This window comes from Neolamprologus brichardi, chromosome 8 (assembly GCF_056152115.1).
Source record: "Neolamprologus brichardi isolate AB-2024 chromosome 8, ASM5615211v1, whole genome shotgun sequence".
In the NCBI taxonomy this organism is placed as follows: domain Eukaryota; kingdom Metazoa; phylum Chordata; class Actinopteri; order Cichliformes; family Cichlidae; genus Neolamprologus; species Neolamprologus brichardi.
The window spans coordinates 9,812,625-9,834,479 of record NC_142111.1 but is presented as its reverse complement, the minus strand read 5'-3'; the positions used below and the strand labels follow the sequence as shown (position 1 = coordinate 9,834,479).

The window sequence follows — 21,855 nt, the reverse complement described above, 5'->3', positions numbered from 1 at the left end:
TTCCTGTATTTTATGCAGGTAAAAGACAGACAAAGGACAGAAAGTGGCAGCGGTGGTGATAAATCAAGTGAAAGATCCAGTACACTCTAATGTAAAAAGAAAAAAGAAGTGAGCACCATGGTCCCAGAAAAACAGAACACTTTTCTTGCAAGGCAAGTTTTTGTACATTTAAAAGGCCACTCATGCTTTATATCCCAAGTGACCAAAAGTGTCAAAAATCATAACACCAGACAACAAAATCCATTTCCTTTTTCCCCTTTTTCCTCACATCACGTCCTCTTTTTCTCTGCAGTTGGGGAGTTGGAGGAAGGAAAGCGACATCAATCAGGCTATGGTCCCTTTGCCAGCGTCAGTGGGGGTCTGAGCCTGCTGACCCTGGATCTCAGTATTAGTGAGCTTTTGTTGCATGAGCAAGCCAGTCTACAATCAGTCCACATCCATAATGCATTTGAAAATCTTTCTTTTAGTTGAACTGGTGTGAATGTTTATCTGAAACAGCATTTTATTTCCTATGTGAGGTGAATCTCTTACCTGTAAAACTACTTGTCTGTTATCTACATGAATGCATGAGTTGTTGGAAATGTGATAAAATATGCATAGATGTTCAAGCTCCCCTCCTCAGATATGACTTCTGATTTGATTATGTAGCTGACCTTTTTTCTCTGATCTCTGTAAATCCTGAGGGACTATAAACTAACATGTCAGCCTTCAAAGACTCTTGCCTCATCAGTGTCTTCTTTTACATCACGTTCAAACACTCATGTCTACTGAAAGATTTTTTTTGTAATTAATTTTAGTATATTTAAAAAAAATATATTATTTTTTGCCATATAGGATGCGGTATTTTAGTTGATTTGTAATTTCTTTATAACTTTGTCTTAGTTTGTTCCTTTAATGTGTGTTTCTGGAAAGCGCATTGTTATGATAGTTACTATTATTGTTATCAGTCTATTACAATTGATAAAAAGTGAATATTTACGTTTGAGACCGCTCAGTCCGCCTCTATTAAAAAACGAGAAACGTGAAATCATCAGGGGAAAAAAGCTTCGTTTGTACTTGTAGAACAAAAAATTCAAGAACATTGAAAACAAAATAGTAATAATAAAATATAGGTCGCATTTCTTCATTAGACACTATCAAAATAGAGCTAACAGGATTTTTTTTTTATCCAAAACAAGGAAACAGGCTATTTTGTTTCCCTCCTAACTCTTTTCCTGTCTGTTCTTGAATTCCCGGCACGTAGGTTACTTCTTTTTGAATGCTGATTGGCTGTGATACAAGAGATGGGTGGGCTCATGCCACTTTTACCGTCTACGATTGGTTATTTAACTGAAAAAGAACGGATTTGCTGCTCTCATTGGAGGAATTCGTCACGCGCTCAGTAGTATGATTGGTCAATATAGCTGGCGGGAGATGTTGCCACAAAATTTCGAATATTCATACTGGGACCTCAGCTCAGCCAGCGAAGGAACGTTTTAGTGCAGGCAGCCGTTATTATTGGGGGTAGCTGGGATTTATTTAGCTTGTTGCAAACCTAGAGTGTACTATATTTCAAACGAAGGGCTTTAACATTAAATACAAGAAGAATGGCTGAACCGTTGAAGGTAACGTTACTGTCGCTTTCATATTTGCTGCTAACGTGTTATTAGGCTTACGTGCTAACCTGCTACAACTGTAAGTTAAACTTCTAAGAAACAGTTAAAGGCACTTGGCTAACGTCGTGAGCTGCTTAATGTAACAGTGCGCGATGTTTAGACGTAATAATGCACTACTTGCAGAGGGTCCCTTTTAGTAACTTAACAACTTGTCCTAACTCTTGGCACAGCAGCTTGTAAACATTAACTATAGCTAAAGCTGCTAAGCCAGTTGAAATGGTGTTACCCCTGCATTCATTCTCCTCGCATTATTTATTGTGTTTGAAATAAAAACTGTCCTTAAATACTGAGTTAAACCATGTCCTTGAGCCTCAAATGTAATCAGAGCCAAGCAACTTCCAGGGGGGTGTCTTGTCGTCGTCGTCCCCCCCCCCCCCCCCGGTACATTTACATTGTTGTGTTTTTTGTGCAGTAAAACATGCAAAACTGTCAGCAAGTAGCACTATAGATGATGTTGATCGTTATATTAAGGTTTCCTGCAGTACAAAGATAAATCCCATCTTCGTTACGTGCAAGGCCTATAGAAGATATCAGTATATTGATATTTTCATTTATTTATTTTTTGCACCGTGTGAGGGAGAATTGCTTTGCATACTGACAATAAAGAGTGTTGAATGATGAATCTTAAAAGATAACCTTGTGTCGTTTTCATCAGGCCTTTTTGGAGAACAAGCCGGTGGAAAAGCTGAAGAAGGATCCTAAGCGGCTGTCAGTGGAGAGAATCTATCAGAAGAAGACGCAGCTGGAGCACATTTTGCTCAGACCGGACTCCTACATAGGCTCTGTTGAGCCTGTCACTCAAGTAAGAAGTTTTAAAATTTCTTTAACAGTCATGTGTAGATTTAAAGCAGTTTTTTGTTTGGTTTTTTTTGACTGTACAGTTATGGTTCTTATTGAATGAACGCATGCAAGCTCCTTCTGATTATTTAACTTTTTTCATTAGCAAATGTGGGTGTTTGATGAGGATGCTGGACTGAACTGCCGTGATGTGACCTTTGTGCCTGGGCTCTACAAGATTTTTGATGAGATCCTTGGTAAGTAAAAAGCTCTTGCAATTATAGATGTCCATGACAAACCTTTATTAAACAGTGTTTTAGCTCCAGTAAAATGTAGTAAAAATAGATTTTACTTTCTCTTCCCATAGTAAATGCAGCTGATAACAAGCAGAGAGATAAGGGCATGTCCTGCATCAAGGTCAACATTGATCCGTGAGTTGTGTATAACGGTGCACTATCAAGTTTAAGATATTAAAATATAAAGTAACTCTACTACAGCTACCAGCTGACAAATCAAGCGCTTGTGTATGTTTTTGTTCCTTTTAGTGAAAACAACACCATCAGTGTATGGAATAATGGGAAGGGTATTCCTGTGGTGGAGCACAAAGTGGAGAAAGTCTATGTACCTGCTCTTATCTTTGGACAGCTCCTCACTTCAAGTAACTATGATGATGACGAGAAGAAAGTCACTGGTAAGATTGATGAATTTGAGTGCTTTATATAATACTGATTGTTTTCTGTCATTCTTAATGAGAAAATATTCTGTATAATTACAAAGACTCCCTTCTACATCATTATGTCCAACACAATTAATGCTGAAATTTTAGCGTTTTATTAGGAACAAAAGCCTAATTTAATGTTCAATCTGTTCCTAACTCTATAAATGTTCTTCAGGTGGACGAAATGGATACGGTGCCAAGCTTTGCAACATCTTCAGTACAAAGTTCACTGTCGAGACTGCTTGTAAACAGTCGAAGAAGTGCTTCAAGCAGGTATGAAGGAAGATCGACCTCATTTCCCACTTTCATTTTTATGTCTTGATTGGGGAGAATGTCATTTTCTGTTATGCCCATGTTTTCCATAGACTTGGTATGACAACATGGGCAGAGCAGGGGAGGCTGGCATCAAACCGTTTGATGGAGAGGAATACACTTGCATCACCTTCAGACCAGATCTGGCCAAGTTTAAGATGAGCATCCTTGACAAAGACACAGTGGCTCTGATGACCAGGAGGGCCTATGATATTGCTGGATCCGCTAAGGGTGTCCGGGTGTTCTTCAATAGCAAGAAGCTACCAGTAAGTTACTGTGATCTTTAACTTTTTTCCGTTAACGCTTGATGTTTTGGGAAGTAATTTTATTAAGCTTTTTAATATATTGTGTGTATTTTAAATGTTGACTGAAGACTTCATTCACAAAGTTAAACCTAAAATCCAAAGCTTTTTGTGGACTTATAAAAAGTAGTCACTTACCAGACTTAAAATTATTTCTACTAACTTCATTTAATGAAATATTTGATGTTAGCAAGACAAATCTTACATGTTACATCCTAATTTGTTCGGGCTAAAATGCATTGAAAACTAATATAAACTGTATGAACTTCACACTTAAGGTTACAGGTTTCCGTAGCTATGTGGACATGTATGTGAAAGACAAGGTGGATGAACTGGGTGGTCCTCTTACTGTCATCCATGAGACTGTCAACGAGCGCTGGGAGGTCTGCCTCACCATGAGCGAGAAAGGTTTCCAGCAAGTCAGCTTTGTCAACAGCATTGCCACAACAAAGGTAATAACTCAGTGCATTGGAGTTGATCTAATGCATATATTGTGTCTATGTGTAGGCTGTTGTTAAATCAGTAATTTAAATGATTAAGTTTGTTGGAAAGCTGTCTAAATTTACATCTTTGAGCAGCTCTGAAATACTTTAAGAATGATTGAACTAGACTGAGCTCTCTTGGCAGCCAAGCAGAAGTCTGGCTGCTCTCCAGCCACTTTGTGTCACTATGATTAAGACCTACAGTGTTTATTCTCTAAATGGATCTTGTTTTTGTCCTCTGGACTTTAGGGAGGCAGGCACATTGATTATGTGGCTGACCAGGTAGTTAGCAAGCTCATTGAAGTGGTGAAGAAGAAGAACAAAGCTGGGGTGACAGTCAAGCCTTTCCAGGTATTCATTTTATTTATTTTTTTAATGAAAATGAATATGTAAATTTATTCTGTAAAAATGTTTGTTAACAAAATGCACAACTGAGTGCTCTTCACGTTTTTTTTTCCATTTAGGTGAAGAACCATATGTGGCTGTTTGTCAACTGCCTGATTGAAAACCCCACCTTCGACTCTCAGACCAAAGAGAATATGACTCTGCAGCAGAAGAGCTTTGGCTCCATGTGTCCTCTGAGTGAGAAGTTCATTAAACAGGTTCTGATGAAAAGCCACCAGCAGTGTATTTCTCACAAGTTTAATCATTCATTGATTTCACTAACTGGTGTCAATCCTTTGTTGCACTTAGGCCACATCTTGTGGGATTGTGGAAAGTATCATGAACTGGGTGAAGTTCAAGGCTCAGTCCCAGCTCAACAAGAAGTGCTCAGCTGTTAAACACACAAAAATCAAAGGTGTGCCAAAACTGGATGATGCCAACGATGCAGGTAATGTGCGCCGCAGTCGGTACAGTCCAGCATCCCGAGAATGGAGATGACCTGCAGTCCTACTGTACTCACTATATTTTCTTACAGGTGGGAAGAACTCCATTGGCTGCACGCTGATTCTTACAGAGGGAGACTCAGCCAAGACACTTGCTGTGTCTGGGCTGGGAGTGGTCGGAAGGGACCGCTATGGCGTCTTCCCTCTCAGAGGAAAAATGCTCAATGTCCGGGAGGCTTCACATAAACAGGTTAGACTAGTAAATATAATGATTGCTTGAATCATCTATTTATTTAACAGCTGTGAGTAAAACTTGTTTGATTTAATTTTTTTTACTAATCAGATTATGGAAAATGCAGAAATCAACAACATCATCAAAATCATCGGTCTTCAGTACAAAAAGAACTACAGTGACCCAGAATCCCTCAAGAGTCTGCGCTACGGCAAGATCATGATCATGACAGATCAGGTGTTTTGGCTGATCTTTATTTTCACTCCTTTCCTACCTTCCCGTGTCTTATTTGTATTGATTATATTCAGGATGTTCATGTTTCTGTGTGCCTACATATATGTAAAGATAGGTCTTTGTGACCATAATGGTTTTGTCTGTCCATACTGGCCCTGAAGCCTTTCATAAGGTGCCAATGCTGCAGGAACAAATGGTTAGAGCAGGTACAAATCCAGTGTAATGTTAACTGTGAGCCCATTTTTAAGAGGAAACATGCACTTAACCTGAGGAAGGTATCCTTCCCCTACAGCTGTGAAGAGAGCTACTAAGTAATTTTCACTGAGCATGACTTTGAAAGCTATGACTCAATTTAGATTAGTGGGGCAGCTGAAGCTTAATATGAGCCTCAGATGGATGTTTGAGTGAATTTTTAGTTTTTCTTCATCGAGCAAGGCTTATGAATTTTGTTCATCATTTGCCAACACAGTGACTTTCAGATGGAAAAACAGGATCATCACTACGATTTCTAGTAACAATGCACATGTCCTACTCTCACATATATGGGGAAATAGACTCTGAATTGGTGGATGGATGCTAATATACTAATGTTGTCACAGAGCACTTTACTAAACCTTTTTTGTCATCACTCAATTACACACAATTACTTTGTTATAATATATCTGACCTGTGTTATTGTCACAGGATCAAGACGGCTCCCACATTAAGGGCTTGTTGATCAACTTCATCCACCACAACTGGCCTTCGCTGCTGCGTCACAACTTCCTGGAAGAGTTCATCACCCCCATCATCAAGGTATGTAGATGCTCTAAAAAGCCCTTTGCAGACTTGCCATGTGCAATATTGTTGGCTTCATCTGGCAGTTTATGCATCACTTACAACTTCATACCTACAATAGCAATAGAGAGAGTTGTGATGTGCCATGTTTTGTTGTTACAACACAACCGAGTAATATGAGTTTGTTCTTCTAAGACGGGGTGGGCAATTCCAGGCCCCGAGGGCCGGTGTCCTGCAGGCTTTAGATCTCACCTTGGGTCGACACACCTGAATCACATGATTAGTTCGTTACCAGGCCTCTAGAGAACTTCAGGACATTGTTGAGGAGCTAATTTAGCCATTTAAATCAGCTGTGTTGGTTCAAGGACACATCTAAAACCTGCAGGGACACCGGCCCTCAACGCCTGGAATTGCCGACCCCTGTTCTAAGATCTTATTGTTCTTATGAGCATTCTTCGCAACATGCACACATTTGTTTTGTTTTCTTTCCCTCAAAGACACCTGAGAGATGCACAGTTGAGATATGGCATGTGCTTATTTGTTAATGTGTCTGAGTTTTTAACCATGTTGGAAATTTGAAACAATACTGCCATCTGCTGTCAAAACCTCAGAATACTCAGAGCTTAATGGAAAGCTTGGTTTCCCCCCCCCCCCCCCCCTTTTTTTTTTTTTTTATTCCAAGTTATTTTAAATTAAAAATCCACATTTTCTAATAATGTGAAAAGCTTTAAATGACTAGGCATCAAGAACCATGGTGATGGACATCTTATTTCTGTGTCTCTTCAGGCGTCTTTCAAGAAAACTCAGCTGTCTTTCTACAGTATTCCTGAATTCAATGCATGGAAGGAGAGCCAGCAAAACCACAAATCTTGGAAAATAAAATACTACAAAGGTTTGTTACAAACCCCTGTGTGGTAGTAAAACAGACAAGTAAGCAACACATAATGCATATGGCCATTGTCATTGTTATAGCTTCTATATTGTTTTGTTGTAACTTGTACATCTCTTTTTTTCTTTTGTGGCTATTGCCCATCTAGGTTTGGGAACCAGCACATCACAGGAAGCCAAGGAGTACTTCTCTGATATGCAGAGACATCGTATCCCATTCAAGTACTCAGGACCTGAAGACGATGAAGCTATCACCCTTGTAAGATGTTACCCATCTGTGTGGATCATTCCTTGGCCAGTTTATATTTGATCTGGACTTTTTAAACATCCTGTAGGCCATGACTAACAGTTGGAGCATTAGTTCTTGGGTCTGTTTTTACAATTCTTTTTTTCTCTCTGGGAAGGCCTTTAGCAAGAAGAAAGTGGAAGAGCGAAAAGAGTGGCTTACCAACTTTATGATGAACAGACGCCAGCGCAGAGAGCACAACCTGCCTGAGGTAAAGTCTGTGCAACTGGTGAACTCAATATCTTGTTTCTGTTCTGTTAAGTTTGACTGTTTTACTGTCTCTTTGCAGGAGTACCTGTACGGTCAGTCAACCAAGTCCCTGTCGTACAACGACTTCGTCAACAAGGAGCTGGTACTTTTCTCCAACTCTGATAACGAGAGGTCCATTCCCTGCCTGGTGGATGGTACGTGAAATAATGATAATTAAGAAAAAAGGAAAGCTTTAAAACCATTAAGTAATTATGGAGAAATAGAAAGCTGAGAGTTGTCCAGATCCAGTTTAAAATTTAAGTCATTTGAGCATGTGTTCAGGGAATGGTTTGCTGAGTCTTCTTGACAGGTGTAAAAGGTTGTGAACCGCTGGTCTAATGTCTGGATGCATTTGTGTTTACATCAGGACTGAAACCAGGTCAGAGGAAGGTGTTGTACTGTTGTTTCAAGAGGAATGACAAGCGAGAGGTGAAGGTGGCACAGCTGGCAGGCTCAGTGGCTGAGATGTCGGCCTATCACCATGGAGAGGTGAGGTGGCTTTAATGTGCGGGTTTTGTCAGTGTATTTTTAATTTAGATTCTTGGTTTGACTTTTCAGTTTAACTGTATCATTTTTATGTTCAGAAATATGTTCACTTCTTTTTAAATATTCTTTGCTTTTGAATACTGTATATTATTAGCCATCAAATTCTTATATCTAAGAGTAGCTGTCAATTTTGCCAGAACTTGAATTGTTACACATGGAGAAGATTCCGGTAAAATAAAGTTTATTTAAAGGAAAGTAGAAGCAGTGATCTTTCATAGAAAGATTTAAAACAAAAAAACAATGCAAGCCATACTGGCTGGACATAGCTGTTTCTGTTGTATTTACTCTAAACTCTTTCTTGTTTTCAGGTCTCTCTGATGATGACCATCATTGGTTTAGCCCAGAACTTTGTGGGAAGCAACAACATGAATCTCTTGCAGCCTCTTGGACAGTTTGGAACCAGGCTGCACGGTGGCAAGGACTCTGCCAGCCCTCGATACATCTTCACTATGCTCAGGTAAGCAGAATTTCTCATAGATTTAATAACGAAGTGCCAATGTAGGGAGCCAGCAACCGAAAAGAGGCTACTATTGGTCAGTGTTAAGAAGGCTTATTGTAGTTAAACCGCTGTCACTTCTTGCACTGCTACATCGTGCATTGTGGATGAATGAGTTGTATGTAAGTGTATAGAACTATCAGCCCATGTTCTGCACTTTTTTTCATGAATCTAACAAAATGGGGAGAGTTTTTTACATGGATTAGTTACTGAGTCACTAATGAAAATTCTCCCACCAATCTTTACTTCTAGCCCCCTCGCCCGCCTTGTTTTCCCAGCAGTGGATGACAACCTGCTCAAGTATAACTATGATGACAACCAGCGCGTAGAGCCTGAATGGTACATTCCCATCATCCCCACTGTGCTTGTGAACGGAGCCGAAGGCATCGGCACAGGTTGGGCCAGCAAGATTCCAAACTACGACATTCGTGAGATCCTCAGCAATATCAACCGTATGCTTGACGGCGAGGAACCTCTGCCCATGGTCAGGATGGTTTCCTGAGATCTGCCATGTTGGGTGATTTGCTGTGCAAAAACTAAGTGCTTGTTTTTCCTCCTACAGCTTCCAAATTATAAAGACTTCAGAGGCACAATTGAGCAGGTGATGGATAACCAGTACTTGAATAGTGGAGAGATCTCAATCCTTGATTCGACCACTATTGAAATCTCTGAATTGCCTGTAAAAACATGGACACAGGTTGGTCAATTAAGTAATTTCCAGAACATTGTACCACGTGTACGCATAGTGTTTATTAGATTGACTCAAATAAATACCATCTTACCCTTTTGCTGAACTCTTCATGTACTTTCTCGTCTAGGCTTACAAGGAGAATGTGCTGGAGCCGATGCTGAATGGCACAGAGAAGGTTCCTCCTCTCATCACAGACTACAAGGACTACCACACTGACACCACAGTGCGCTTTGTGGTCAAGATGACAGAAGAGAAGCTGAGGGAGGCTGAGGCTGCTGGCCTCCATAAAGTCTTCAAGCTGCAGAGCCCCCTCACCTGCAACTCGATGGTAATGATTGCCACTTATTTGCACACATTCACAGCAGGATGAATAAAGTCTTCTATTGCTTTCCTGTGAAATCTCAAACATTTATTCACATATTTCCAAACCCTGTGAAGCATCAGCATTTTCCCCTTTGTTTTCCAGGTTCTGTTTGACCACGTGGGTAGCCTGAAAAAGTATGAGTCTGTGCAGGATATCATCAGAGATTTCTTTGAGTTGAGGATGAAGTACTACGTGCTGAGAAAGGACTGGTTGGCAGGCATGCTGGGAGCAGAGAGCGCCAAGCTCAGCAACCAGGCTCGCTTCATCCTGGAGAAAATTCAGGGCACCTTGGTCATTGGTAAGTGCAAAGTTTCAAATAGGTTCTGTGTTGTTGTTTATTTGTTTGTTTGTTTGTTTGTTTGTTTTTTCAAGCACATTTTTCAATAACAGTGGAAAATCATGTATATCTTCTGATATAGTTATTTATAGTTAGTTTGGTTGTTCCTTGGTTAGTATTAATACTGTCCATGTGTGTGCAGAGAACAAGCCAAAGAAGGAGCTGATCCGCATGCTCCAAAAGATGGGCTATGACTCCGACCCAGTCAAGGCTTGGAAACAGGCTCAGGAGAAGGTGGGACACTCTGATTCCGACAGTTACAACAAAGTTCAGCTACAACAGAGAGGGATGTTAAATAACCACCTGTGTGAACTCTCTTAGAATGAGGAGGAGATGGAGGAGGAGGAGGGGGGGGAAGGAGGAGAAAAAGACGATTCGACTGGACCGGACTACAATTATCTGCTGAGCATGCCCATGTGGTTCTTGACAAAGGAGAAAAAGGAGGAGCTGTGCAAACAGAGGGATGCTAAGGTGAGCTATGCGGCAAACCTAGTGATGCTTTAAGCTTGAAATGTTAGATTATTAGCTCCTGTGTTAAGGTCGTGTGTTTCTGTCCTAATTCTTGTACAGGTGACAGAGCTGAACACCCTAAAGAAAAAGAGTCCAGCAGACCTGTGGAGGGAGGACCTTGCTGCCTTCTCTGAGGAACTGGCGGTACTGGATCTTTTCTGTCTTCCTCTTTTCTTTTTTTCTGCTTTATATCCAATCAGTGCACTTTGTTAGTCATGTGATCAGACTGTGATAATGTTATATCTAAAGAACAACTGTGATCAGTGCTTTTGCTCCTGGTTAAACTTGTGATGTATTTTTCTTCTTCTTGTGTTTAGCGGGTTGAGGCAAAGGAAAAGGAAAATGCCACCCTTCCTGTAAAAACTGGAAAAGGCAAAGCAGTAAAGGTGAAAAAGGAGACTTTGCCCACTCCACAGGGCCGCCGTGTCATTCCACGTGTCACCAGCACCATGAAGGCTGAAGCTAACAGGAAGGCTGATCTGAAGAAAGGAGAGGGCAAGAGAGGAAAGAAAATCAAGGTATGTGATTGTGCATGTAAACTGTTTTTTACATTAACACATTCAGAACAACAAACTGCCCAAAAGTAACATTTTTCTTGACCTCGTTTCTGTCTCTGAAGAGTGAAGATGTTGTGATGAAGATGGAGTTTGGAGAGGATGCAGAAAATACAGAGCCGGTTGAGGAAACGGGCTTAGCTGCACGGCTGAGCAAGAAAACCAAGACCCAAGCAGCAGAAAAAGGTAGAAATGACTGTTCAGGATATCGCCTGGAAATCATTTCAACTATGATCACACACCTCTGCTTACTGGTGTAACCACGAAGCTCTTTAGTGATATCTAGTGGCAAACCTGTAACAATACACATTTTGCAGACTTGACCTCCACAATCCTCGCTGGAGCAAAATCAAAATTAGCCTCTCAAGTTCTGAAAATTGCCGGCTCTCAACTAAATGATATTGTACTCAACATGAATACAAACTCCGTTTTTGGGGAATTATAGTTTGGATTAGGTTTTCAACAACCTAATCCAAACTATACAGACGTTCCTTCATGCACACAAAACTGGATTGTGTAAAATTTGGTGCTTGCTGTAATATTCAGTCAAAAATGTTGATAATCATAAGCAAGTTGCTATAATAAATATCAGTTTGCACTTAACTTTTACATTTTTGTTTAAGTTCATAAAGAAGTGCATTTCTCGTGTGCAGCAGCATCAAAGACGGGCAAGCAGACCACTCTTCAGTTCAAGCCTGTTACCAAGAAGCCCAAGAAAAATGCGTGGTCAGATGAGGATGTTGGCCTGTCGGACAGTGAAGTAGAGGCAGAGGAAGCGGCTGCCCCCAGAGAGCGCATAGAACGGAAAACCAAAGGTGAATCTGCTTGATGGCCCACACTGCTTCCTCTGCTGATGATAACTCTTTGGTGTGCTTTCCTATTTATTTATGTTATGTTTGTCACACCTAAATGTTTTAGATAATTAAAAAATGTAAATATTAGATCAAGATAATACAGTAAACATAAAATGCTTTTTCTAAATGAAGGTGTTTATTATTAAGATTATTAACTTATCTGGAAATGAGCCAAATTGAAGGGTTTTTGAGCAGCATTTTAACACCTCAGCTTCTCATGCTTGTTTTCTTTGACAAAGCGCAGCGTTACTAAAGCTGCCTTTTCGTTTTGTTCTTTTTACTGTTTAAGCTGCGGTGAAGTACAGCATGTCTGACAGTGAAGATGAATTTGATGACTGGGGGAAGAAGGACGCTCCAAAAAGGAAGGCTGTCATAAGTGATGATGATGATGCAAGCTTCGCCCCAGATCCCAGCACTGTGTCGGACAATGATGTGGACTCTCCAGCTCCGCCTCCCAAAGCTCCAGAACCCACGTGAGTATAAGAATAACCTTAATAAAAAGTATCTTTCTTTTGTTTTAATGTACCTTAAAAATAAACCTTGTCTTTTCTCTGCAGGAAGAAGGTAGCAAAAAGCAAATCGACAGTTAAAAAAACAGACACAAAGTCAAGCTGTAAGTATTTTCACTTAGGATCATAGTTTGATGAATTTGAGAAATGTGGGGCCAAGGCTCTGAGGACTGGATATTTTGTCTCTGTGGCACTTTACATCTCTGTCAGACGATCAGGAGCCAGCATCCAAGCCTCCAACTCAACGGAAAACCAAAGAGGCCGCACCGAAGAAGCCCGCCGCTGCCAAGAAACCAGCTGCATCCAAGAAGAAGGCTGCAGGTAACAGAGATGTTTGTTTGGTCTTATAAAGGTCATAGGTAGATTTGAGCACATGATCATTATAAAACAAAGAAATCAACAAATTTATCTTTGGAATGTCGTTTTTTTTCTCTAGATGTGAAGCAGCCATCTATCTTGGATGCTCTCTCTAAGCCCAAACCTGCGTCCAGGGCTCCTGCTGCCAAGAAGGTCCCGTCATTCGATTCTAGCGACTCAGAGAGTGAAAAGAAAGCTCCCGTCACAAAACAGAAACCTGTTCTTAAACGTAAAAAGAACCTCAGTGATGACTCTGACAGCAGCTCCTCAGGTGACCTCATGTCACGCCTCAAATCCAAGACGACTGCTGGCACCAAGGTCAGTTTTTATACTGAACACTCGTTTTCTTTGTGTTATGTCATAAGATGTGATTCAAGTATTTCAGAAGTTGGCATATTCCTGCAGTACAGTAGCCCAACCTCAGGAAGTAAAACTCTAAATATAAAATGAAATACTATAAACTCTGACCACGAAAAAGTGGCTCAACAATGAAGCTATTAAAAGAGTAAAAGTAGCTTTTTTTAAATGGTGACATTTGAAATAAAACTACTGACTTAAGTAGAACAAATGATTCTCTGCTACACATGTTTAGATTTTAAAGGTTTCCTGTATCCATCCTGTGCTAATATAATCACTGTTAATCCTTTTAATCTCCTTTTCTGCTACAGAAGAGCAAGAAGTGGGAAGAGGATGAGAGTTTCCAGGTTTCAGACCCTGAAGAAGCCGCTCCTGTAGCTGCAGCACCACGGGATAAACCCTCACGGGCCCGGAAACCCATCACCTACAACCTGGATTCGGATTCAGATTCAGATTTTTAAATAATGGTTCCCAAGTTGTTGTTTCGAAAACATGAGTCATGTAGTGTGCCATGCAGGTAATATTGCACTCATTTTATCTGTTGAAGTTTAGCTGCATTTACACTCGCCTCATATATGGACCTTGGACCAGCAATCTGTAACTTTTAAATTTAAAAAAAAAAGACAAACAAAAATTCACCATTGTTTATTTAAAGAAAAAAGAATCGTATTATTTCAAAGAGAAGGAAAAAAAAGCTGGTATACAAGTCTAGTTTTAATAGTATTTGCTCTTAGCTTCTGGGTGTATTATTAAATCCACTTGTTTGTGTTTTGTGCTGTCCTGTAAATATTTCTTTGGCTGTTCAGTTTATACCTTTAAAAATAAAGTTTGTTTTTATTGATTGCATGGTGTGTTTGATTTGTGTCACCGGGTTGTGTTGGGGCTCCTGTTTAATGAAAAATGCTACTTGCTTTAATTTTGTAGAAAGATTTTAATGCAATGCAGCAGTAGGGGCATCCAAATATACACTATATTGCTAAACGTATTCACTTATCTGCCTTCAAACACATGAATTTGAGTAAACTCCCGTTCTTAATCCGTGGGGTTTAATATTGGCTCTGCAGGCCAGTCGAGTTCTTCCACACCAGACTGATCCATGTCTTTATGGCCCTCTCTTTGTGCACTGGTGGACTCGTCCATCAGATTGGCAGACAGGAAAGTGATTCATTGCTCCAGAGAACACGTCTCCACAGCTCTAGAGTCCAGTGGTTCCATCCCAGACTTTGTATTGAGTTCAGTGATGAAAGGCTTGTATACAGCTGCTCAGCTATGAAAAGCCATCCTACACACTGTTCTTGAGCTAATCTAAAATATTTGTAGAAGCAGTCTGCATGCCTAAGTGCATTTGTTATACACCTGTGGTCATGGAAGTGATTGGAGCACATGATCCAATGATTTGGATGGGTACCTGCCTCTCGCCCTAAGACAGCTGGGATAGGCTCCACACCCCCATGAAGCCTAAATTGGAAAAGAGGATGAATGAATAAAAATATTAAACTTCAAAAACTAAAAAGTGATTTGATTTGGTTATTACTAATCGAATCAACCAGACTACATGCAGAATTTTAAACTTTGATAAAAGCACTCATATGACCAGGGAATGTGAAGGTACAGCTTTCTGCCATTTAGGAAACTTACTGTTTTCCTTACTTGGGAAAACAAACGTGACGGTAGGTCATGAGTCTCTTTGCATAGTAGATTAACACTGTCGTCAGGCTATTTTATCTTGGCATCTCTGGCATCTCTGAAATGTAGGAGTTAGGTTTCAACCTGTCCATTAGCAAAGTTCAAATGTATGAAATGGAACCTTGGATCAGTCTTGAGGTTGGTTACTGTACTCTACAATGTTAGCTGGTTGTATTTTATGCTAACTGAAGGCGAAAAGAACTGAAAGGATATATTACAGGCTGTTACTACAGGGTTTTTTTCCTGAAGTATTGTCCTTTATGTACTCTCTTTGCGGGTTCTTTGCGTCATTTTTGGTTTCAGCCCACTAAGACAGCCCACTGAGCTGAGCAACTAAGGTGGATAGACCTTGAAGCAACATTTAATCAGGTTTGATGGGTTCAGTTAAACCGTGAGTCACTGATTGGAGATTACAATAACAAGAATTCTAGTTTCATTTTAAAGACAAAGGCAGCATTTGCTCTGAGACGAACAGGTGAACAAGCCTCCAGACTTCCAAGAAGCCAGACCTGACAGAGCTGCAGTCATGGGTGAGTGGGGCTTCATCGGTGGATTATTTAATGACTTCCAGACCCATTTACCGATGCTGGGTCGTTTCTGGCTCGTCCTCGTTTTGGTGTTTAGGATACTAATCCTGGGAACTGTGGCCAGTGAAATGTTTGAGGACGAGCAGGAGGAATTTACCTGTAACACCCTCCAGCCAGGATGTAAGCAGGTGTGTTACAATGAGGCTTTCCCCATCTCCCAGTACAGATTTTGGGTGTTTCATTTGATCCTCATCGCTACACCTTCTCTGCTTTACTTCGTGTATGTAACACATCAAGATCACAAGAGGGCCAACAGCTCCTCGTCGAGGAAAAGGAGCAGCAGGAAGAACAGAGAAGGAAAAACTTTCAGGGCGCTCTACATTATCACTGTGATCTTCCGCATACTGGCAGAAATCGGCTTCTTATTTGTCCAGTGGCGTCTCTACGGCTTTGAGGTGAAGGCCCATTTCCCATGTAGTCGTTCTCCCTGCCCCCTAACAGTGGAGTGCTTCACTTCCCGGTCTGCAGAGAAAACAATCTTCCTCCTCTTCTACTTTGCTGTAGGGGTAGTATCAGCATTTTCCAGCATTGTAGAGCTTCTCTACGTCTCTTGTAAGTGGTTTTGCTCAGACCAGGAGGACAGAATCTACCACTGTGACTGCGAGAATCTCCGCAACCACAAGCAAGAGGAGACAGAGGAGAAATCAGGAGGAGAGACGATGTCAGTGAGCACGGCCAGCAGTGTGAGAATGAAGAAGGGATCAGTGAGAAGCAACTCCAGTCGACAGAGCTCCAGCATCAGTCACAAGTACAAGAATCCAAGAGGAAAATATGTGAGCGCCTCGAGGCTTACATTGTGAGAGGACACATATGCTGCAATCACAGCATCCTCCTTTTTCTATCATAAATTTGTGACTACATTTCTAATTCCCTCTACATGTTTTCCTCTTCATGTGTATTGGCGACATCATAAAGAAACTTATGGGAAAATGACAAAACGAGCACAGACGAGAGACATCATTGACTTGTTAGTTCTGCTGAATGACGAAAGTCTGCAAGCATTTTGCGACAGAAACATTTCCTGGAAAACACTTGACAAACTTCCTTACAGGTGATTGGTTTTTAGTCAGTGTTGCCCTTTTGTAGCTGTCAGATTAATCAAACATAGAACCTCTAACCCAGCAGGGGATTCAGGCCATACCGAGAGGAAAATAAAACCCAAGAAACCTTGAAATGAGTACTATTTTTATATTTCTTGGAGAGCCACGCCTTGGTCCTACTGGTTCGACTTGCTCTTCTATCTTTTCCTTTCTCTTCTGCTTTCTCTCTCTCCTTTGTTTGTGCGAATGTTGGCATTTGGTTTTTGTGTTTCAGAAGTCAAGCCTCAACCTTACCTGCCCACACATTTTGAGACTGTGGCTAATTACTGTGTTGACTTTGCTGATTGCTTGTTGGCTTCTTAAGGCTGAGGAGTTCCTTCAGTTGACCCCAGGCTGTTGCACCACTCAGTGTAGCTTCGTTTGCATGCTACACTACCAGTGGGCGAGGACCCTCTGCCTATGGTGAAGAGAGAGAATGGCTTCCTGAGTGTTCTAGGCTTTATTAAATTGACTCAAATAAATATACTTATATTTATCCAATGCTTTTAAGTCCACTTTGCCGAACTCTTTATTGACTTTCTGGTCCAGACCTAAAAGGAGAGTGTGCTGGAGCCGATGCTAAATGGCACAAAGAAGGTTTCTCTCATCACAGACTACAAGGACTACTTCAGGGCATCAATGAGCTCCTGGACAAACTGAGGTGCAACCTGGCAGAATCAGATGGACTGAAACAAAACGACCCACGTGTCAAATGTCAGTGTTTATCGTGCTCCTCCTTGCACGAACAAGTAGATACTAGTCCTGCTGGTGGATTAAAGACCTTCTACGACCCCTCACCTCTGCTAGACTAAGTAACTGGCTCCTGGAATCTCCTCCATGCTTCTGATCAGATATATTAACATTGTGCATGTGTGTGTCAAGAACAACTAAAAGAAGGAAGCGATTCCTGTTCTGCATAAATGGGCTGCATTCAACTCAGTCAAGGCTTTGGCAGACAAAATTTTAGCCACAACAAACGACAACAATCGTGTGTTGTTTATTTGTTTGTTTGTTAATTTATTTCGATCATGTAAACAACATAAGGGTACATTTAGCAAAGAAAAGAAGAGAAAAAAATACTATACAAATAAAGTTAATTTATTTCAATATTGCTTCATCTGTTCCGATTCAGTTACACATCGAAAAGGAGTGGGAAGAAGTACACACTTCTTTAATCCCACCCCTTTGCCATAAGCTATCAGTCAATATATAGTCAGCTTCCTTACTGATATAATCTGTAGACTTCTGATAATATATACATCACATGATGAAATTTTCAAAATAGAGACATTCACTGAATTTCAACATTTTTCCTTTCTTTATAATTCAAGAAAATCATATCTTTATAACTTTGAGCTGCTTTATGTTTGGATGTTGCTTCCACTCCATATTCAAACTGTTCCACAGCTTCACTCTATGCACAGAAACACAAAAGCTTATACTTGTAGTACGCACCTTCACAATTTTGAAGTTACAAAAACCCCTTAAATTATAAATTCCTTGTTTAAAAAAAAACATACTCTCAGTATTACCTGGCGGTTCCTTATTTTTTGCTTTGAATAGAATTTGTGCTGTTTGGAATTTCACTAGATCAGCAAATTTCAATATTTCAGACTGCAAGAAAAGTGAGTTTGTATGATCCCTATAACCTGCACTGTGGATAATTCAAACTGTTTGTTTTCTTCTTTTATTTGAAGAGTAAAAAGTGAATGTAATGTACTTTTATGTAATGTAACGTACTGTACTCTGCACAATAGCTTAAGTAAGGTGAAACCAGTGAACAGTAGATAATATGAAGTGATGTCCCGTCTAATACCTGCTTTCCCTTGTTTAGGATTCCAATGCTTGATTCTTTGGAATGAATACATCTTACGTGAGCTCTCCAGTTAAGTTTTCCATGTATTATTACCCCTAGAAATTATTATAATTTATTTGAATCTTAGCATTTGTATTTAAACTACTATTTCCAAAAAACATAATTTTAGTTTTATTCAAATTTAATGATCATTTGTTGTTTTTAAGCCAGAATGTTACTTTAATTATTTCATTAGTCATCTCATCCAGTAAATGCTGCAGATCATCACCAGAGCAGAAAATGTTTGCAAAAAGTACCATTTTTAATTCTCTGGACACTTTACAAATGTCATTGATGTGTAAGTTGAAAAATTTTGGGCCCAAAACTGACCCTTGGGATACACCACAAGCAATGTCCATACATAAGGAGCAACAGCCATTTAATTTCACAAACTGCTTCCTGTCACTTAAATAACTCAGAACCCAATTTAAAACTACCCCTCTGACACCATAATGTTCCAGTTTTCTTATTAATATATTGTGATCTGTAGTGTCAAATGCCTTTCTCAAGTCTATGAATAACCCAGCCACGTGTTGTTTTTTGTAATAAATAAATATTTTTGGCAGAATTATATTTTGCTTGTGTACAACTTAGATTTCTCCATCCATCCATCCATCTCTATCTCTATCTATATATTTATTTTACAATAGTAGATATTTATTTTGAACCGGTGTACACCTGTCTTGTGGAAAACTTAGTCTGACATGGATATTACAGCATATCAGAGCCCTTAAAAATGTTGATAATCATACATAAGTTGTGAAGATTTGCACTTTAACTGTACAAGTTTGTTAACGTTTCACAAAGAAACCCATTCTTATGCAAAGCAGCATCAAAAACAGCACCGCTCTTTGGTTCATGCCCGTTACCAAGAAAGCCAAGAAAATCCTGGAGTCAGATGATGAGGGTTGATGGCCTGTCTGAGTGTTAAATGGAGATAGAGGAAGTAGATGTGCCCACAGAGTGCAGAGTGAACATGAAACTAAAGGTGAATCTGCTGATGAACCAGACTGCTGTCTCTGCTAATGGATTTCAGAATGATTGTTCTTTTGAAATATAAAAAAAAGAAAAGAAAAGAAATAAAAAGAAATCATAGCACATTTATATTTGCCGTGGGTTTTTTTTTTTATCACTGCAACCAGTGCTCCTTGCACCGAGAGGGTCTCTTCATTGGACACCAATGACTTCGAAAGTGAAAGCAAAGCTCCAGAAAGAAAAAGGAGCTCAGTGACGACGCTGATAACTTCTCAGATAAACTCATATCACGCCTTGAAGCCAAGACAACTGCTGGCACCAAGGTCAATTTTTACAGTTCAACTCTCAGTGATATTTTCTATTATAAGATGAGATAAACTTTGTGAATCCCATGCAATGTGACAGTGACAGGCAGTGTGACATTAGACCCAAATGACAGAATGAATAAACTAAAACAAACCTTTGTTTCAGTGAGGCACAAGTCCAGGAGGCAACTAATAGCCCAGACAGTGGAGTAGAAAAACAAAAACTATGGACAAATAGCACAACGTGACAAAAACGCACAAACAGGCTGAGGGTTTAAACAGACACACTGATGTAAACAGAGACATGGGGAAAACTGCGGTACAAGACAGCTGAAATGAATCAATGACGATGAGATAGAGGAAGTAAAAGCACATACCAGACACAAAGATGCTACCAAACACAGTGGATGGGAAAAATAAAACAAAGTAGAGAATTTCATATAACCACAAGTTGGTACAACTGAAAGACAAATCAATGTTCAACCCATTTGATCTTGCCATCACTGTCATCTCTGGAACACAGCCGAGTCAGTATATTTCCACCAGAGTTAATTTCAAAGAGTCAAAACCACGTATATATCCTAAAATAGAAAGAAATTTGGAGCGGTTGGCTCTATAATGTTAGTGGGTAAGAGTTTCTTAAAGGCTTGTAGGCTGCTGTTATTGTTTTATGTCTTTAATGATATTGTTGATAGTCTTTGCAGGTTCTCATATAATGTTTTCTTTTTGGTTTAAGGCCACTGGAGTATGAACTCAATCAACACTTAGGATGGATACACCTTGACGCTACCTTTGATCACTTTTATTGGGTACAGTTTCACTGTGAGTCATATATTGGAGATTATAATAGCAAGAATTCTAGTTTCATTTTTAAAACAAAGGCAGCCTTTGCTCTGAGACAAACAGGTGAACAAGCCTCCAGACTTCCAAAAGGCCTGACAGAGCTGCAGCCATGGGTGAGTGGGACTTCATCGGGGGATTCTTTAAAGACCTCCAGACCGAGTCGCCGATGCTGGGTCGTTTCTGGCTCGTCCTCATGCTGGTATTTAGGATAGTGATCCTGGGAACTGTAGCCAGTGACATGTTTGAGGACGAGCAGGAGGAATTTACCTGTAACACCCTCCAGCCAGGATGTAAGCAGGTGTGTTATGACTTGGCTTTCCCCATCTCCCAGTACAGATTCTGGGTGTTTCATATAGTCCTCATCGCTACACCTTCTCTGCTTTACCTCGTGTACGCCACACACCAGCATAACAAGAGTGCCAACCCCTCTCCATCGAAGAAAAGGAGCAGCAGGGAGAACAGAGAAGAAAAAGCTTTAAGGACACTCTACATTATCACTCTGATCTCCCGCATAGTGGCAGAAATCGGCTTCTTATTTGTCCAGTGGTATCTCTACGGCTTCAAGGTGGAGGCCCAGTTCCCATGTGACCGATTTCCCTGCCCCTACACGGTGGACTGCTTCACCTCCCGACCTGCAGAAAAAACAGTCTTCCTCCTCTTCTACTTTGCTGTAGGGGTGATATCAGCATTTTCCAGCATTGTGGAGCTTCTCTATAGCTCTGGGAAGTGGTTTTGCTCAAATCAGAAGAAATTGGAGCTATATGACCAATGTGACTGTGAGAACCTCCACAACCTCAAGCAAGTGGAGACAGAGGAGAAAGCAGCAGTAAAGATGACGTCAGAAAGAACAGCCAGCAGTGCGAGAGCAAAGAAGGGATCAGTGAGAAGCAGCTACACTCGAAAGGTCTACAGCAGTGGTCACAAGTGCAAAAGTCCACCAGGAAAACATGTGAGCGCCTCGAGGCTTACATTGTGAGAGGACTGACTGCAATCACAGCATGTGTGATTCAGAGTCTTTTCTATTTTAAACCTGTGACTACATCTCTAACTCCATTTCATTTGAAATGATTTCACTGTTGATGTGTTAAACAGTATTTACAGTGGGACACTTTACAAGGATTGTTTGGAAAATGAGCAAAGAAAACACCAATAATAAGAAGGATGCATGCAAGACGTTGTTGTTTAAATGATTAAAGGCTGTAAACAGTTCA

The 21,855-nt window shown here is 40.3% G+C and overlaps 3 protein-coding genes across 5 annotated transcripts; all 3 read left to right on the top strand.

The window, feature by feature from the left end:
* Window positions 1–1,423: 1,423 nt before the first annotated feature.
* On the top strand, window positions 1,424–14,154 carry top2a (DNA topoisomerase II alpha). Of its 3 annotated transcripts, none has more exons than XM_087845388.1 (35): window positions 1,424–1,604; window positions 2,311–2,457; window positions 2,599–2,689; window positions 2,800–2,863; window positions 2,978–3,123; window positions 3,326–3,423; window positions 3,516–3,728; window positions 4,043–4,216; window positions 4,496–4,597; window positions 4,711–4,848; window positions 4,940–5,078; window positions 5,166–5,323; window positions 5,417–5,542; window positions 6,224–6,334; window positions 7,103–7,208; window positions 7,354–7,463; window positions 7,609–7,701; window positions 7,780–7,894; window positions 8,107–8,228; window positions 8,594–8,742; window positions 9,034–9,265; window positions 9,344–9,478; window positions 9,600–9,800; window positions 9,939–10,134; window positions 10,316–10,407; window positions 10,495–10,644; window positions 10,744–10,827; window positions 11,001–11,201; window positions 11,303–11,423; window positions 11,894–12,052; window positions 12,381–12,564; window positions 12,649–12,702; window positions 12,800–12,921; window positions 13,037–13,275; window positions 13,626–14,154. In XM_087845388.1, exons 1-35 carry the CDS (start codon window positions 1,587–1,589, stop codon window positions 13,773–13,775), a joined length of 4,740 nt encoding a protein of 1,579 aa, XP_087701514.1. In that variant the 5' UTR covers window positions 1,424–1,586; the 3' UTR covers window positions 13,776–14,154. The 3 variants fall into 3 exon arrangements, with proteins under 3 accessions (XP_087701514.1, XP_087701513.1, XP_087701515.1); XM_087845387.1 differs by having other exon boundaries at window positions 11,891–12,052; XM_087845389.1 differs by having other exon boundaries at window positions 11,891–12,052; window positions 12,649–12,704; window positions 12,811–12,921.
* A 1,372-nt stretch (window positions 14,155–15,526) lies between these two features.
* Window positions 15,527–16,387, top strand: LOC102777589 (gap junction delta-3 protein-like). Its single transcript, XM_006801005.2, has one exon. It carries the CDS (start codon window positions 15,527–15,529, stop codon window positions 16,385–16,387), a length of 861 nt encoding a protein of 286 aa, XP_006801068.2.
* Window positions 16,388–20,753: 4,366 nt separating this feature from the next.
* Window positions 20,754–21,620, top strand: LOC102777297 (gap junction delta-3 protein-like). Its single transcript, XM_006801004.3, has one exon. The coding sequence runs from the start codon at window positions 20,754–20,756 to the stop codon at window positions 21,618–21,620; it is 867 nt and encodes a 288-aa protein (XP_006801067.3).
* The last annotated feature ends 235 nt before the right edge of the window (window positions 21,621–21,855 follow it).